This window comes from Cyprinodon variegatus, unplaced genomic scaffold, assembly GCF_000732505.1.
Source record: "Cyprinodon variegatus isolate N-32 unplaced genomic scaffold, C_variegatus-1.0 Scaffold159, whole genome shotgun sequence".
In the NCBI taxonomy this organism is placed as follows: domain Eukaryota; kingdom Metazoa; phylum Chordata; class Actinopteri; order Cyprinodontiformes; family Cyprinodontidae; genus Cyprinodon; species Cyprinodon variegatus.
The window spans coordinates 927,586-946,327 of NW_015150612.1; the positions used below are offsets into that span (position 1 = coordinate 927,586).

Consider the following 18,742-nt stretch of genomic DNA (forward strand, 5'->3'; position numbering starts at 1 on the left):
TCCATCTGGCGGAGTCAGGTTAGTTAAATGTCATGTTAGAGTAAATACAATAGTTATAAAATCTAGCATCTTGCCTACACTGAAAACAGCATTTTTTTTCTTCCTTTAGTCAAAAAATCCACAGAAAACAGTTCTAGTCCAAACTGTGAAGCACTTACAGATGGTTCTTTCACCTCCAGATGAGAAGAAAAGCCTCAGTCGCAGACAGGCATGACTCAAATCTGTAAACGTCATCCCTCCAGCTCCTTAGCTTGGTAGTCTCCAAAAGATAAAACTTGGTTTTGTGTAGAGGAGGAAAAAAAAAATCGAAAAGCAGCCCTTACTGCTGCTGGTTTACAGTCTATTTTCTAAATTCCACCTTTCCAGTGGTGTCATGGGAGGTGGAGGCAGATAAGGGAGGTATCAGCAGCAACAGGAGCTTAATGAAATTTCTGACTTCATCACCAGGACCAATAAAAGCAGGTACAAGCCTTTAAATGAAGGTGATCTAATAGCACGATAAGTCTGTAAGTCTTCCAATTACATTAAAGAGTGTAGATAGTGATTATGAACATGTGCGCTGTCAGCTCCACCGTCCTCCACAGTTAAAAAGATGCTCCCTATTTCCCTCTCAGAGCTTAGTTTTTAATAATCAGTATGGTAATTGTGTTTTACTGTAGCAACATAGGCAGAAAATCACATTAAAAGAAGAGAGTAAGGGAAAGACTTGTGGGGTGTATGGAAAGACACAAGGGATGAGCTGAGACTAGCTGTGCAGCTCAGAACAGAGACCCTATAGATTGTGGCTTTCAGCTAATTCTCTCCTACATCAGTTGTAAGAGCTGGAGGATGAGGGGGAGGGGCGGGGGGGTACAGTATGTCTCGCTCAGAGTAAAACCCACATGATGCATACAGATACATCTTTTTTTTTTTGCTTCTCTGGGAGTAATCATCATATCAAAGGCTGCACAGGCAGAGTAATGAAATCCAAACTTTCAAAGGTACAGATAGGAGAAATAAAAATCTACTCCTCTTATTTAATGCCAACAGTCAGCAAATGAGGTTGGGTTAAGAGGCGCTATTCGCAGCTGCTCATCCGTTAAGTTTTTTCTTTTCATCTTTTCCTAATAGCACCATCTGCCTGGTGCATGGACGTCTTAGACGGCTTCCTATTTGCATTCACTTCATTGCCTCAGCTGTGTTATTGTAGAATCCACGGTATATATTACCGCATGCATTCCTCACATTTTCTTCTGTGCTTATTCTATGCTCTTTTCTTCTGTAATTATGAATGTTGCTACGGTATCTGCTCTGCATGCCTCTGTGTGCACAAACACACACTAGCCTTCCCTCCTAATAACTTTCTACTTCCCTATTTTCTTTCCTTCTCTATGATGTGCTGTCTGGATATCAGAAATCACGCAAGGTAATGAGACAAGTCCCAGTCACACCTTTGCCCTCTTTCATTTGAGCCGCTCACCACGTCCTCTTCACACACCCCCACCCCCAATCTCTTCAGAAAAGCAATAAAAAAGAAAATTCTTCAGAGCTGCGGGCTTTGAAAGTACCACTTCTGTGTGAAAACTTTGGCATTTCATAAGCTCATACGTGCGCGGCGAAGAGGAGATGCTCTTGAAGAGCAAGGTTTGGCTTTCACCTCACTCCATCTGCTGCGGGGGTGGGAGGGGGGCGGTAAGGAAGAGAAAAAAAAGCAGGCAGTCATCCTTGAGATGGCCATTGTTTAAAGCAACAAAGAGACATTTTCATTAGTGCGGTGTGGGCATGACGGCGGTGCTGCTCGCCTGGTGAAAAAGTGAGAACGAGGAGGATGTATACCGAAGTGGATGCTGAGGTGCTAAGCCAAGCCCGCCTTGTTCTTCTCTCATCTGCTCTCACTTCTGTTGCACACAGGAACAGCTCCCCCATAGTTGCATGAAAGTGGTTCACTCTTTGACCCACTCACCTGCAAACAAAAACGCACTGGAACTTCACCCTGCATCACCATGACACACCATGCATCAAACTCCTCCATTTTCCAAATGATCAGCTGTTTTAAAAACAAACCACCACTTCTAATTCATTTCATTGAGAATCACATGAAGTCACACAAACTGTAGATCGCAGATTGAAAAAGAAGTTTGTTCAGCTATTAAAGCGCCCTATGAAACGACCAATGACTGAATGAATGACTGAAATTGATTGCAGACAATTATCAAATCATAAAAATAATAGATAAATTAATTTCTGAAAATATTGCAAACAAAAAACCTTGTCCCCCACACACACAAAATGATTGATTATGGTAAGGTTGAACATTGAAATAAATTACATTTTCAGTTCCAAATAATTTTAATAAATTTTAACCATACTCAGAAGCTAATAAAATAAAGAAAATGTTCCACTTCATAAACTTGCTAGTATATGTAGCCTGAGATCTGACACTGATTATTGATATATATGCAATATATATGTAATATATGATTATTAATTAATGTAAATTGTCTGAAAAGGGGTTATTTTACATACCCCTCCTTCCTCTAATTGCAATAAAAGTAACTTAATTGACTTTACTGTTTAACTTCTCTGTTTTGGATTCGAAATTCACAAAAAAATATACAAAATTGTATACATACATACATCCACATTCATGCATCCAAATAATAATTATAATATCAACCCTTAGCAATCGCAAACCTTGATCTAGTTTATTAAGGAACTTATATGATAGACTATAGAAAAGTAGTGAAAAATGGTGAATATGTTCACAAGGTTTGTTATATTTGATGGGAATTTGGATGGCAGTGAATACAGGATAAAACCTCAGCAGATGCGTGATTATTCTGTAATGATCTCAGAATGTAGGACCCAGAATTCGAGGCGAGACAGGCAGTGGGAAAGAATACAGGTCAGAGACTGGATATGGAGCTTAACACGACTTGGAGCAAAGTCACTGACCTGATTCAAAGTTCAGTCCGTTCGCGAAGCTTTGACCGCTGTTGCGGCGGGCGACGCCCCCAGAGTTCCTAGAGAGCGAGCAGCAGACGCCGAGCAGCAACAGAGTCCAGAAGGGAAATCCAAGGCCAAAGGACAAAGGACAAACAGAGCAGACAGGGGCAAGGCAAAAACTCGAAATCCTCAGGGCAGAAACTGGTCAATATCAGGAAAACAGGCAGACTACAGATTGCTAGGGAACATATCATAAAAACACAAGAATAACCTGGCGCTGATGGGAGGCAAACAAACAACTTAAATAGTAGAGGAACCAGGTGAAAATGATCGTCGATAATCAGCCGCAGAACCAATTAGACAGGGAGCAAGGAGCAAAGGAAAAAACCAAACCATCAGCGCCAAGATCATGACATATTCAGAGCTAGGATGGGTAATCATTTCTCAAAGAGGCCACATTAAAGTCCAGATATTATACTGGACTATATATAACATAGTATAATAGAACACAGATACTTTCTGTGCTAAAAAGTCAGTTTAAGTTTCAGTTGGTAGACAGACTTAGAAGTATAAGCGAAAGGCTGCAAAGTGTTTACTGAATAAAGTTGAATTGAACGCAACCCAAACTTGTTAAATGTTTTATTTTTAACGATAGTGAAATCAGCAAATCATGTTGCTTCTCCTTCATGATTATTCACTACTTTGTGTCGGTCTATGACTGTTCATTTCAGAACCAGACAATTTTCATATGGGTGGCCAAAAATGGGGCGGTGCCAGAACCAGTTCAGGGTCAAATCTGGCCTTTACTAACAAAAAACAAAACAAAACATCAGTATTTCTAAAGTAAATCATTAAAGACAGAATAGATATTACTAAAGCCCTCAATAATAAATATGCACACAGATTTACAGATGTAGATTAAAGCTTACAGATGTTCCAATTTCAGAGGATCATCTTACCTACTGGTTTTCTCAACAGCCAGTTAACATTTTATCGCTATTATACTAATATTTAAAATGTAAAGTTTGGACCTTTCCCATTAGATTCATTAGGCTTAGGGTAGCTATGGTGATTAAAACAAGGATCTATGTATCAGGCATTCACTAGCTGTGTCACATCATCCCTACATTTGGTGGGAACTTTTTGGCTGATTCTGGACGTATGGGTCCAGCTGCTTTAGCCTGGATCTCTGCCCCGTCTCTGCTGGAAGCGGTTAAAGGTGTTCCGACACAAGCTCACCGTCTCTGGCTCAGGCCAAGCTCCGCTGCCTCCTGCCATCCAAAACCCCGTCCTAAACAAAAACGCCAGCTTCCCTTTTTATCTCTCCTCTTCCATCATCATTTCCCATCGTGCCCTCTCTCCTCCTCGGCGTCACCTTCTTTCTAACCCAAATCAGTGGTCCCAACTGTTTGGTGGAATGAATCGGACTTCATAGCCGCCTGACAAGCAAATGAATGGCAATTAATTCGACTCCACAGTCATCTGTTGGAAAGGTCGCCACTTCTAATCAGCTATTCATTAGAGAGGTCTGCAAAAATCTACCCATATCACAGCCGCTGCCTTCTCTTGATTTTCTTTTGTTGTCCATTTTCTGGTTCACAGAGGATAATTGATCACTCTCACTGGGAGACGCACGAGTCACTTATTTTGTGTCAAGTGTTTTAGCATTAATGGAAAGCCTGATGGCGCTGGCAGCTGGAAAAGTCCCCGGCTGGTTAGAGATCTTTGTGTCTGGGGCATAGATGCAAGCAGGCCATTGTAAAAGTACACATACCTTTGAATTTAAACCAGATGTTCTTATATAAAGCTATAAATCTTTAAGTTTCATTAAGGTGCATTAGTTATAGACCGATGCAAAGAAGGGGGAAATGGATGGAGAATTGTAAGCTGTTTTTTTTTTTTTTTCTAACAAATTAAATATGAGTAATAATCAGAGAAACAGGAAGAGAAAAAAAGCACTGGTAGGAGAGCCTAACAGCCGATATTAAGAAATGGATGAAGTTCTGTTGCTTAAATTAAACAAAAATTGAACTTTTTGGTAGAAAACTGGGAGCGAACCTGCTGCTCCCTCTGCAAAACACAGTGGTGGCAGCAACATGCTGTGGGGATTCTTTTATCTCAGTCCTGCTACATATTCTTTATTACGTATCCTTTTACTTCCACAATGCAGGTAAAATACTCAGCCTTGTGTTGATTTGTTCGGTATATTACTATAAAGTTTGGCTAAATGTGAGGAAACGGTTTGTGAATACTTTAACATTCATACGCTACATGTTAAAAGCCTTTAAATAGTTTTCCTAGAAATAGCAAAACTCCTGGCTGGCTGGGAAAAGGATTGAAATGGAAATGAAGCTTCCTTTTCAGGTCGGTCTCACTCTCTGAAACCTTTGTTGTGTCCTGTCTCATCAGAACAAGCACACTGAACTCAACCTGAAAGAGTCTCTCTTTGTTGGCGGAGCTCCCGATTACAGCAAGCTAGCGAGAGCCGCTGCGCTCGAGCAGGGATTCAAGGGAACCATCCAAAAGGTAAAAAAAAAAGCTTTACTGTTCTCAGCAGAATGCCAATCCTGCGAATGGCAGTGACTCAGGCCTCTTGAGCCTTGCAATACAGTGGGGCGAGTTTTCAGCTGCCCTAATGTCCGACTACAGACCCTGGTTTTAGTCATTTTCCATCATAGGCTCACGCTGTGATGAGAAGTGGCTCTGCTCATTAGGAATTAACTCACGCTAATTTTAGAACGTGTATTTTGAAGTCCCTCCATTTTGCTGCTCTCAGATCTTTCCCTGACAAATTTCCAGTTTTTTTTCTTCGCTCCCCCCTCTGCTTTCTAGCAAACAACTCATCTCTAAGCGCCTAAAATAACTCAGTAAAAAACAAAGGGGCTGGACGGAAATGTTTGCAAGAACTTGTCAGGAGTTCTTGATGACGACCTCCTCCCCCTCCTTCCTGGTGGTTTTTAGACAATCTGAGGCAAAATGTTGCATTTGTCGTACTTTGCCTCTTGGGGATTGTTAATTATGTGGAAGACAGTATGTATTTGAGTTTTGATGTGCTGTTTAATTGGTGCTTTGCTATGAGAGCTGTTGTCTAAGACACATGGAATCTGCAGCTTTGCTGTAACATTAGATCCTAGGATGTGTTCAGTCATTAAGTTTAATGATCCTTCAACTGAAAACTCAATGGCCTTTAAATGGATTCTTTCCAATCAAAAGCTGAATGAGAAAAATAAGAAAAAATCATTTTGCCCTGGGCCTGTACTGGAAGAAAAATCTGATCACTTTGACTGTGGATTAAGTTAAACTAAACTGATGAAAAAGACAAAAACACAACTCTAAGCCAGCCTAAATAGTTTGATAAACTGAAGTACAATGCAGAAAATTAAGTCTAAGGAAGTAATTATCTTTAAATAAATTCATTTTCCCTTAATTTGAAGAAACAAGTATTTTACCAAAGAAATAACATAACATAAAAAAAACATCCTGATCTTATTTCATTTAATTATTTTATTTTAAAAACAAAAACGCTCATTCTATTGGTAAAATATGTTATTTATCTACTAAAATGAGTTGTAAATTTAGCTGCAGTGTAGTTCATTAGCATATGTTTTCTTTTTTTTTCTTTTGTTAAAACCTGTATCTTTAAAGCAAGCTATATGTGAGCTTAAAGCTTTATATGCTGCGACCTCTCAGATATAAATGTATATGCAGCATATATTCCCCCCCTCTGTCTGCAGTAAACATGTTTTCTCTCTATTTGCTTTTTAACCTCCTGCTAACCCTGCCGTCCCCTGCAGAGAAACGGCCTATATTTGTCCCAGAAATCGCCTACTGCATCTAAATATTTTGAAAGTTTCCAAACTTTGCAAATCCACTGAAGAAGACTGCCTTGTACTCATAAAAGTAAATAAGGCGGTCTTTCTCTGCTGCTATAAATTGGACCAACCTGCAGATTAACATTATAGAACAACAAAGAATTATCAAAGGTCTTCTTTTTTTTTTTACTTGAGTCAGTTATTCTACAGTTTGTAAGAGGGTAAACATTAAAACGTCTGAGCTAAGGAGTGAAGAGTTTGAGGATCAATGTTTGTCCCTTGACACATGTTTGTTTAACTGTCTTTGTTAGGTAGGGTTGGGGAGCATGTCACCTCATATGTTCTGTTCTCCAATCTGGAATAATATCTCATGAATTTCATGTATTTAATGCCTTCAACTTCATAAATCAGATTAAACATCCCCTATCAGTTATAGAGACTAGATGAATCAGGTTAATTTATTTAGCTTGATTCAATTCAGTTTATTTCTATAGCGCCAATTCACAACACATGTCATCTCAAGGCACTTTACAAGTCAACCAGATCATCCAGTCAAATTGATTCAAAATTTTCTATCTAAGGAAAACCAGTTGATTGCATCAACTCATTGACTCTTCAGCAATCCCTCACACTAAGCATGCTTGTAGTGACAGTGGAGAGGAAAAACTCCCTTTTAACAGGAAGAAACCTCCAGCAGAACCAGGCTCAGTGTGAGCGGCCATCTGTTGAGGCCGACTGGGGTTCAAGGAGACAGAAGCAGAAATACAAAAGGCAACTGTAAAAGGCGGCCCCGTCCAGGAAACACACAGCTGCCATGTCAGAGGATGAAGAGAGCACATCCAGGCAGTCACAGTCAGAGAAACAGGACTACACTGGAAAACAGGCCGATCTCCAGCATCTATAAACAAAGGTGTTGATGGAAGCAGCGCAGCTGATCTTTCTCTCCAGGATGGAGTCACAGCCAAACAGGAACAGACCAGAAGAAGCTACTATGAAAAAAGCATAGAGAGCAGAACGTTAAAGATTAAACTAACAGATTCTGCAGATTGGGAGAATAGAGAAAGTATGAAGCAGAATGATGAAATGGAGGTCCCTATGTCCTCCAGACGTCTAAGCCTATAGCAGCATAACTATAGAGATTAGCTCAAAATAACCCGAGCCACTCTAACTATAAGCTTTATCAAAAAGGAAAGTTTTAAGCCTAGTCATTCAGTGGAAGGTAGTTCAAAGAGCAGTGCATGAGAAACAAAAGTAAAGTACATATCGATGGCATAAAGGCAACACAAGAAAAAGTAGAATGAGACTGAATCATTAAAATTAGACAAAAAAAAACAACAAATGATTAAAAAGTTTAAACAGAAGTCTAGTCTGAGACTAAGGCTTGAAGCACAGCTTGGCACCACAAGCATTCAAGATTCAACAAGGGCTTTAGATTTACATCATAAGACATAATTTAGGCTGAAGGTGGGCATGCATGAGATTAGTAAAACTTAGATATATATGGAGGAGCAGACACTAATGTCAGCCATTTAAAAACTTTAGTGAATTAATGTTAAAACTTAGTTTCCCTTTACTTCAGGGTTTCAGTTTCTTTAAATATCTCAAGCCAGTGTTTTAACACAAAGCATGACTTCTGCTCCTTAAAAAAGTGAGTCTCATCCCTAACTTAATCTTTCCTTCCTCCTTCCAGATTATGCTGATGAGCACCCCCATCCTCAGGGAGGAGAACGCCCTGAACTCCAGCAACGTAGCCATGTTCCGTGACCACCCGTGTTTCCGGGAGCCATGTCAGAACGGCGGCCGCTGCAATCCTCAGCTGGGCGGCTACGAGTGCTCTTGCCAAACTGGTTTCTCAGGGGACAGCTGTCAAAACAGTGAGTCTCTTTCATGTGCAACCTTTGCATATTTCTGCAGATTTTTTAAAGAAGACTTTGACAGTAATGACTGGACAGATCTCTAAATCCAGGCATGCCCAAAGTCGGTCCTCGAGGGCCGCTTTCCTGAAGGTTTAAGAGGTCTCCCTGCTTCAGCACAGCTTAGTTTCATTGACAGCTGTTTAACAGGTTTTTGGCCATCGAGGACCGACTTTGGACATGCTTATCGTCATAAAACACACTTCCATCTCTGCACACAGGACTGTTATAGCAGTGGTTCCTAAGCTTTTCTTAGTGAGGCCTGTGGAGTTAAGAAGCTGAGACAGAGGCATTTCTTGAAAGAAAAAAAGTTCTAATTTATTTAACGTCCTCAGACTGAGAGATAGAGCTCTGACTGAGGAGACCTCAGCACATACGTTTATACCTTAAAAAATCCCAACACACACACACACTACCCCGAGGGGAACCAACCCACCCCCAGCATACAGAACTTTCTCACACTTGAACATTTAGAGGAAAAACAACTTGAGTTCATCAGGGCCATTCCCTGTTAGGTTAATATATCTTTCACTGGCTGGATGGATCTTCTCAAAACCACAGTCCTCCCCTTCGTGCCATGAAGAAAGGAAACTGTGTAACTCATTCTTATCATGATCTTCGCTAAGAACAAACATATCTCAACATTTTTTACTCCACAGTCCCGCTTTAATTTTCCAACAAAAATAACCATGTTAAAGTGAAGTAAAGTGCATTTTCAATAACAAGAATAACATTTATAAAGTGTAATTTTTAAAAATGTCATATGTATTTCACTGTGTAACAAAGTTCAAACCCCCCCCCCCCCGGGTGACATGTCCTCCACTTTGGAAACCACTGCTGTAAATGTAGTTCAGTTTTAAAGCAATTATTAAAGTAATTTAAATATCAGACAAAGTTAAATACAAAACCAAGTTTCAAAAAAAAGAAAAAAAGAAAAGCTATGGATTTAAATCCAGGAAAACCTATAATTAACCACCCCTTTGGTTTAGTTTTATTAATCACACTGAGGCCACATTATTGCCAAACTTGTAGAATCACAAAATTATTTGAATAGTACCTGACTGACAGCATGAAGTAGGCAGAAAAAAAAAGTCTACAAGCAAAACTCTGGACTTTAATGTTAAGAAAATACAAGAAGAAATGAAGAGCGAAGTGATGTCTTTATTGGGGGGGTAGAGTTGCAGATGCACAGCAGGTGGAGTAACTTTTTTGTACCCCTCCACCCCAACCACTGCTGAAAATACATCAGGCATAGAAACATCTGCAATGTGATTAAAGTGGAGAATCTGTAAGTGAACATGTGCGTTAAAACGCTATCCTCCATCCCTCCCTGTCCGTCAGACCCCTCTGATCTTTTTCTATAAGCTAATATCAGCATTACTCATGATGTCTCTTTTATGTCGGCGCCGTCGTTCGCTCATATCAAAGTAATAGATCTGGCATGAAAGCGATTAAAAGTGGCAGCTGAATATTCATGAAACGAAGGGGTTGCTCGTCCCTTTCATCATCTTCATGTACGCCTGCGAGTCATACGCCCGCCCTGTCTCCCACACTCAACTCGCTTTTTCTGCCATTAACCTTGCGCCGTGCGGTCGGCCGTCCCCTTCACGTTAATTAAAACGCAGTGCCCCCCCCCCCATCCGTCGCCTGCAGCTCTGATAGCCAATCCTCATTTATTGATTGGTCTGATCTCATCCTCCAAAACGCTTCTCTTTACAGCCATCCACGAGAAGTCCGCCGGAGAGACCGAGGCCATCGCCTTCGACGGGCGGACGTTCATCGAGTATCACAACGCCGTCACCAGGAGGTAAGGAAGAGGAGGAGGGGCGCTCAGCTTCATCTCCAGAGTAACAGCTATTAGCCAAATAACCCCTCTTGTCTATCTATCCATCTCCTCCCATGGTAAGCGTGATGGGATCATCAGCAGTAGGGCTTCAGGGAAAACGAAGAGCCTCTCTAATGGCTCCGTCTCTCTGTCTGTTGCAATGCTGCCTTGCTTTTGACAGGATTTCACTAATTAGCCAGACTCTTAGCAATCATGGCCCTGAGCGCTAAGCTCACTCTGTGGTCCGCTGACGCCGGACAACAAGAACACACAAACTTCCTCTCCTGATTTGAATGTATAAAAGATAATTGTTTTATCTGACGGGTTAAGATTTGTCAGCTGGGATTTTTAACCTAAAGGAGAGAAAAGAGATTAATTTTTGTGACAAAACAACCCAAAGAAACGCTTTTCCCCGCAGGGCTGCAGATGATAAAGTTTTTCCGTTGTGTTTTTCCTTCAACTATTTCATCCATCTGTAAGGCTGGCAAGTGTGTGCCTCCAGGTTTGCATAAACAAAAAGAAAATGTTGAAGTGATGAACCTGAAGAGGCATGAGGCATATGGTCGCGCATCTCACGGCTCTTCACACAAACACTGTGAGGTGTGAAAAGTGGGCCACAGCCTGCAGATCGTCACTCGCTCCCAACCTGCAGCCGCTTCCCAACAACTGCCGGTGTTCTGTCAGTTCAGCATACCCCGTCAGACCAGCATACCCATAGTCAATACGCATGCGCTACACCTCAGATTTGCATCAACTCACACTAAGTGGAAGGATGTCCACTACAGTGGAAAAAATCTAAATCTAGATAAGTCATTTTTTCTTAAAATAAGTGCATTTGTTCTTGAATTGAGGAGGTAAAAGATACATTTTGCCAGTGGAACAAGACAATTTACATTTAAAATAAGAAAACAATTGAATTGTCTTATTTCAAGTGCATGTTATCTATTTATCTTATTTTAAGAGTAAAGATACTCATTCCATTGGCAGATCTCAATTACCTACTCAAATTAAGGGTAAATACACAATTTAAAGGATTTTTACTTATTTCTACATCGTTTTTCCAGTGTAGGCTACTTTATTAATGCGTGATATGATAAAGAAAAAGTTGTAGTTCAAGGTAAACACACAAACTTACCAGAAAAGCATACCGAAAGTCTAGTAGACTAGTTTATTTATGCGTGATGTAATAAACAAAAGATTAACGCCTCACTTTCTGTGTTCGCTACTTCCTACCCTGACGTAGCGGCTAACCTGTCTCATTATGGAGTCAGAAAGGGGTCAAAATGTTTGTAAACTTATAAATCTGAAATGAAACTGAAAAAATAAAAGTTAAAACACAAAAAATATAAGTTTATATTGAATGTCAAATTTTTACCTTATAGTCTGAGAAACTAAAAAAAGCAAACATAAAATAATAATGATTGAATCTAATTTCTTCCCCTAGCTTGAAAAAACTCATAACTCTGCTTAGTATTTTAATTAAACCTTTTCTTTTTTCTTTCTTTTCTTTAATTTTAGATTTGATATTTTCAGATTCAAATCCCCTTTTTTCAGTTTCTATTTTTTTTTCTTCTATTTTTGAGATTCAATATGCTGTTTTCAGTTTAAGGTTTTTGTTTTTTACACTTTCAAATCAGTTTTTTTCACCTTCAGATTTTGACCCCACTCTGATTGGAGTGGGCAGGAAAATGTGATTGACAGCTTACAGCAGCGCTGGAGTGATGTCCTGTTCCATGTTGCATTCGAGGACTGTGGGAACTCCAACTACTTGAGCAAGTAGTTGGAGTTCCCACAGACCTCGAATGCAACATGGAACGGGACATTTGATCACTGCTGCACTTTAGGAATTATACATTTTCATTGCTAAGCTGCTGCTCATTGACTGTCTGAAAGTTGTAAGAAAATATAATTTAATTTTGTAAACACTATGTGTATAGAAAATGACAATAAAAGTGGTATAATGTCTCCAGTGCTGCAGCAAGCTGTCAATCATGTTTCTCAGCCCACTCCTGTCAGAGTGGGGTCAAAATCTAGTAGTAATAAAGTGCAAAAAAAAAAAAAAATCCCGAAACTGAAAAAGCAATTTGAAACAAACAAAAAAAGAAACTGAAAGATATGGATTTGAATCTGAAAATGTAAAACTGCAATAAAGAAAAGAAATAAAAAAGAAAAGGTGTAATGAAAGTACTAAACTAAATTTTGAAAATTTGACTTAAATATCAATTAAGATTTAGAAGTTTTCAAACATTTTGACCCCTTTCTGACTCCATATATGATTGTCGTACTGATCTGCAAATGTAACAGAAGTTGTTTAAATTTCCCTTTCTGCATGCGTATTACTATGGGTATGCTGGTCTGACAGGGTATGCTGGTCTGACAGGGTATGCTGGTCTGACGGGGTATGCTGGTCTGACGGGGTATGCTGGTCTGACAGAACAGCGGGGCGTCTTCTGTCCGACGTTTGTGTCTTAATGTGCAGCTTTTCCTGTTCTGTGTCGGCGTCCCTTTGTTCCTGTCCCCCAGTCTGACGTCCACTTCCTGTCTGTGTCTCATATAAATGTCCTTCACTGTCTCTCCTTTTCACTCAAGCCAACTGACCAATGAGATCCCAGAGTAAGTAGACTCAGAAACTGGCTGTTTCCTCCAGTTTCTAATCAAGCCCAACTAACCCGCAGCAGTCAAATCCATTTTTTCCCAATAGTTAACCCAAGCCACAAGATTAAAGTGCATTCAGCTTTCATGGAGAAATCATCAAGTCCGATTTTACACGCAGGCACCATCCTCATAATTTAATTTGACGCATTTCATTATTTTTGAATACATTTGCAGCCAGTCTTTATTTTTCAGTAAAGAGGGAAGCATGAATGTTTGCATGATAAGCTTTGTGCTCAACCGCAGAAAAATGAATTGCTGTACCGAGATTGTGCAATAATTTATGCATGGTTGTAAGTCGTTCATAAACAGAATGAATTGCGGTGCACTTTACACTGAATAGCATTAGGTGGGAAATGAATGAGACCCTTGAAAGCGGCCATATAAAGTCAGATAGGGAGGCGTGCTAAAGCGGCTCAACTACTTCACATTTTTTCATGTTAAAACCACAAACTGGAAATGTGTTAAAGATGCATTTTATGAAATAGACTAAAACAAGATGGCGCACATATGTGAAGAAAAAGTAAAAAGATACATGTTTTTGTTTTTTTCACAACACAAGTGAGCTTTAGATTGTTACCCCCTCCCCCCTCATGTCAGTACTGTATAGAAACACTTTTAGCAGCTATTAAAGTTTAGATATTTTATGTAGAGATTGAAAAATCAGCTTTATCCCACATTCTCATTTTCTATTTCTTTCTATATTTCTATTTGATCTCAGGTTATATTCCTTCTGGATTGTCCCGTATTGAACTCCATCTTTTTTGTTTTTATAACTCCAGCCTGCTTTCCTGTTTCTGCCAGAAGTATGATGCTGCCACCACCATGTTTAACTGTGTGAACGGGTCATTTAGGGCAATGCTGGCCTTCCAGCTGCTTACATCTTTTACCGGAGAGTTTGATATCCAACGCTAATGATCAGAGCATCTCCACATGATTACTGTGGCTTCATACAATATGCAACATCCTCTGGCTTTTTTCTGGTTCCACCAGCATTAAATTCAGATTCCTGAATTTTTGCAGCTCTTTTATGGTTAGCATGAACCTCTTGGCCGCTTCTCTGATCATCCTTTTGTTAGTTAAAGGGGACGGTCCTGCCTTTGCAGCTCTTCAGCCGTCCCTCATTCCTTACATTTTCTGTGTATATTGTTTTGTAACTGCTTTTAAATACTCACCATAGAGCAGAATACAATATAAAATTCTTTATATTCCCACAGTGGGAAAATCCAGGTGTGTTAGAGGAGAAAAAATAGACAAATGAAGGCAAGCACTCACCTCAGACTATGAAATATTAAAAGGTTAAAAACTAGGCTGAATACAGCAGGACATAAACCATTAGACACTGCAAAGGAAACTAAGATACACACTGCAAAAAATGTAAATCTAAGGAAGTCATTTTTTTCTTGAAATAAGTGCAGTTTTCTTGAATTGAGCAGGTAAGTGAGACACTTTCCCAATGTAACAAGACAGTTTACATTTAAAATAAGAAAAAAACTACCGCAGTCTGTTATTTCAAGTGCGTTATATCTAATTATTTTATTTTACGGTTAAAAATGCTCATTCCATTGGCAGGCCATGTTATTTTCCTACTTAAATTAAGGATAAATACACTTAGTTTAGGACACTTTTACGCATTTGCAGAACATTTTTGCAGTGCATAGCAGTCGACTTATTTAAAAAAAAAAATGCATGCACTGGAAAAACGATCTAAAATAAGTAAAAATTGCTTAGATTAAGTTTATTTACCTGTAATTTGAGTAGGTAAATGAGATAGTTTGCCAGTGGAATGAGTATTTTTAATCTTAAAATAAAACATTTAGATTACATGCACTTGAAATAAGACAATGCAATTGTGTTTTCTTATTTTAAATGTAAATTGTCTTGTTCCATTGGCAAAATGTCTCTTTTACCTCTTTAGTACAAAAACAAATGCACTTATTTTAAGAAATTACTTACCTAGATTTCGATATTTTCCAGTGTGGCTGTAGAAGGCACTCATGCAGCAGGCAAAAAATATCTAGAAATAAGTCAACATTTGTTCAATTAAGTGTATTTACCCTTAATTTGAGCAGGTAAATAAGATGATTTGTCAACGGAATGGGTATTTTTACTCTTAAAATAAGATAACTAGATAATATGCACTTGTAATCAAACAATGCAGTTGATTTTTCTTATTTTAAATGTAAATGATCTTGTTCCATTGGCAAAGTGTCTCATTTAACTTCTCAATTTAAGAACAAATACATATGACTTATATAGATTTCCATTTTTTTCAGTGTAAATCAGCATTTCTACTTCAATAAAAAAAAAACACTCTATTAACTCTATAAGTGATGGATAAAGGCTTCTGCTTCCTCTGGAATCAAACATTATGCAATTGTAAGTGTTTTAGTCTTTTACATAAAATCCCTCAAAATACTTTGAAATTAGTGGTTTTAACCCTGAAAAAATGTTTAAAAGGCATTTATTTACCTTTTCCCGGTTGAGAGCTAAACAGTCCTTAAGCCAGCGTGTGGTGTTAACACTTAGAGGGGGGGAGCAAGCGGGGAGGCAGAAGTCAGCTCAGATTAGGCAGACTGACACTACAATCCTCACCAGAGGTTTTGTTGCATCACTTTTTGCCAGATCTCTGACTGTAATTTTGAATAATTACAGAGCCGGCAGTTCTGAATGGCTGTGACATGTTAATCACAGATTTATCTCCCCTTTGTAGATTAGACCTCCAATTGAGAGCTCTCCACAGTGGGTACCCATAGGCATCAATCTCACTTAGCGGGAGGGACAGTAGTCCTTGGAGCCAGACTGTCAAAAGTTTAATAGATGTCACAGTCACTAAGAGCAACCACAATGGGCGTGGATCAAGGCGAATCACAGCCTTGTTGTAGCACCAATCAACTGGCCATGATTTGATTTTATAAAGATAATAACTACCTGTTTTTCAGAGGCCATTAAGTAGAGAGTAAAAAAGGCCAAAGTGTCAAACTCTCACCTTGAGGGGCCATTTCTGTCCCTTCTTCAAGTCGATTCGCTCCAGCGCCGTTATTTCAGTGACAAATGACATCTGGCCGTGACTCTCATCTGATACCGTGCTTGACCCCGTTTTTTCGACAGTCGCCCAATTTTTCTCGCCCACCGCTTTCATCTCTCGACAGAAGGTAATTGCGGCGGCACCGTGGCGTGCAGCGCCATAAATATAAGAGGAGCTGCTCAATAATTGGATGCTGACTTAAAGCGAGATGTGTACTGGCGTGGACGGTGATGGTGAATGTACTTTATCTTAATGCTCACCTTCCAAAAAAAAAAAAAAAGGAGGTTGATCCCAGGATATTTTCACAGCATCCATCCTGATCTGAGGATGGAGAGGTTCTTTTTTTCTCCAGAACCTCTCTTTCATGGTTATGGTGTTATCAGGGTTAAGATGCACACTTCCTGTGATCCCACAACACTTGCTATCGACTCTTGATGTGGTCGATGCTATAGTGGAGCAGATAAGCTGTGCTTTTTGCAACTCCAGGTCTCTGAGGAAGAGCACTGTGAGCCGCCAAGAGGGCTCACAGCGCTCTCCCTTCCCTCCTTCCCTTCCTTCCTTCCCTTCTTCCTTGTCCTTGTTTGCGCTTACTCTGCATGCCTCTGACTCTCTCCCCCTGATCCCTTAAGTCCCGAGTCTCTGGAGAATCCATCTGACCAGAGGTGAGTTCCTCAAAAGCTTTTGAACTTTGCCCCCATTTGTTGTTTCGCACTTTTGTTTCTGCCGCTCATACCTTTAACTTTCCTCCAGACAACCCCTCCTTGACCTCAAGCAGGCCTAAATCCTCCGCAGTGTAAAAGTAAATAAATACAAAGATCTATATGTTATAGATGTTATAGATCATTATATTAATGTACCGTTACAATGGGCATGGAAGCCAGATAAAGTTGGGCTTTAATCGATATTTTTGAAACAAAGCTGTTGTTATAGAGCATGAAACTAAATAAATATTTAAACATGGATACAAACAGGCTCAAATAAATACATATAGCGAGTGGATTAGCTCTGGTTTAGCGTTTGGCAAAGAAAGCAAACTTTTTTCTTGCGATTCCTGAAGCTTCTGCATCATATTTTAAATTAGGATTATGCTAAAAAAACCAAAAGAAAGACTAAAATGTTTTTCTTTTTTTTGCAGTAAAAACTTTAAAATATTGTGCAACACAAACCCTAATATGCTGCTTCATTTACTGCAGATACAGACTTCTTTATTTGCACAGCTTGTAAATGATGTGTATAAATCCTCCAAATAAATCTTGTATCGTGGATGTATAATGTTTAAAAACCCCACCTCTAGTTTCACTGCATTGATCGAAAACATAATTGATTCTAATAAAATCCCAGATTGCATCATTATAAAAACACATAATAATCTCTGAAGAATAAGATATGTTATTTTTGCTCCCATTTGTTGTGTCGCACTTTTTTTTCTGCTGCTCGTACCTTTAACTTTTCTCCAGACAACCGCTCCTTGACCTCAAGCAGGCCTAAATCCTCCTCAGTGTAAAAGTAATAAAATACAATATATTAATGTACCGTTACAATGGGCATGGAAGCCAGATAAAGTTGGTCTTTAATCAGTATTTCTGAAACAAAGCTGTTGCTATAGAGCATGCAACTAAATAAATATTAAACATGGATACATACAGGCTCAAATAAATACATCTAGCCAGTGGATTAGCTCTGGTTTGTTTAGCTTTTAGCAAAGAAACCAAAGTTTGTTAGCCAATCCTGAAGCTTCTGCATCATTTTTGCTCAATTTTTGTATTGAAATTCACCAACTACTGTACAATTAACTGCAAAACAGACCCTCAGCATGATGCTGCCACCACCACCAGTTCATAAAGTGTTTAAAGCCTCATTATAAATGTGTCATCTTCACGTTATATCTTCATCATAAACCTCGCCATGCTGCTGTTATCTGTTGACCTTGAGTAATCTTTAGTTTCCACACAGTGGAAAGCAAGTCTGTCCAATGCAACAATAAAAAAAAAATAAAAAAATTGAAATTAACTTTAACATTTATGGTAGAAAATAAGAGGGTTATATCTTATAAGGATTGCAACAGGTTGCTCTGAAACACCTATATTGAATTTGAACCTCAGGTCAAATTCAGCTTTTTTGTTTTTTGTTTTAGATAAATTGAATTTAGATTTTTTATAATCACTCCAGCCTGAAAAAAAAAGAAAAAAAAAAAGAGCAGCTTTAATTCTGCCTGATTTGACCAACATTAACGGGACATTCATGCCTGTTTTAAATGTATCTAAACTTCTAACCTGCACTGTGAAACAGAAATACACCCGCTCAGCTGCCCCGTCTCCAGCCATTCCTTTATTCTGAGCACCACTGCCACCTAGTGGGAGACAAACGGTCCGCAACCTGAAATGCCCTCTAAGGACCTGTAAGGAATAGATAATGCCCTTCCATTTCCAGAAAGTAACACCATCACTCCAGAAATCTATGAAGTGCGCAGTGGTTGTATATGAGATTCAGAGCGCCGTGTGCCAGCCTTGTTTTATTCATGATATGTTCTGCACTTTTAATAACCTTGACCTTATCACTGACAAGCTGCTTCGGCGAGATTTATTGG

The 18,742-nt window shown here is 39.2% G+C and overlaps 1 protein-coding gene across 1 annotated transcript in view; it reads left to right on the plus strand.

Annotated features, from left to right (window-relative positions):
- agrn (agrin) overlaps positions 1-18,742 on the plus strand; it is a 187,808-nt gene that overhangs the window by 154,915 nt on the left and 14,151 nt on the right. The window contains exons 29-32 of the mRNA XM_015377825.1: positions 1,394-1,405; positions 5,335-5,451; positions 8,428-8,611; positions 10,370-10,457. Of these exons, the coding sequence (XP_015233311.1) occupies positions 1,394-1,405; positions 5,335-5,451; positions 8,428-8,611; positions 10,370-10,457 (401 nt within the window). The remainder of the gene's footprint in view (positions 1-1,393; positions 1,406-5,334; positions 5,452-8,427; positions 8,612-10,369; positions 10,458-18,742) is intronic.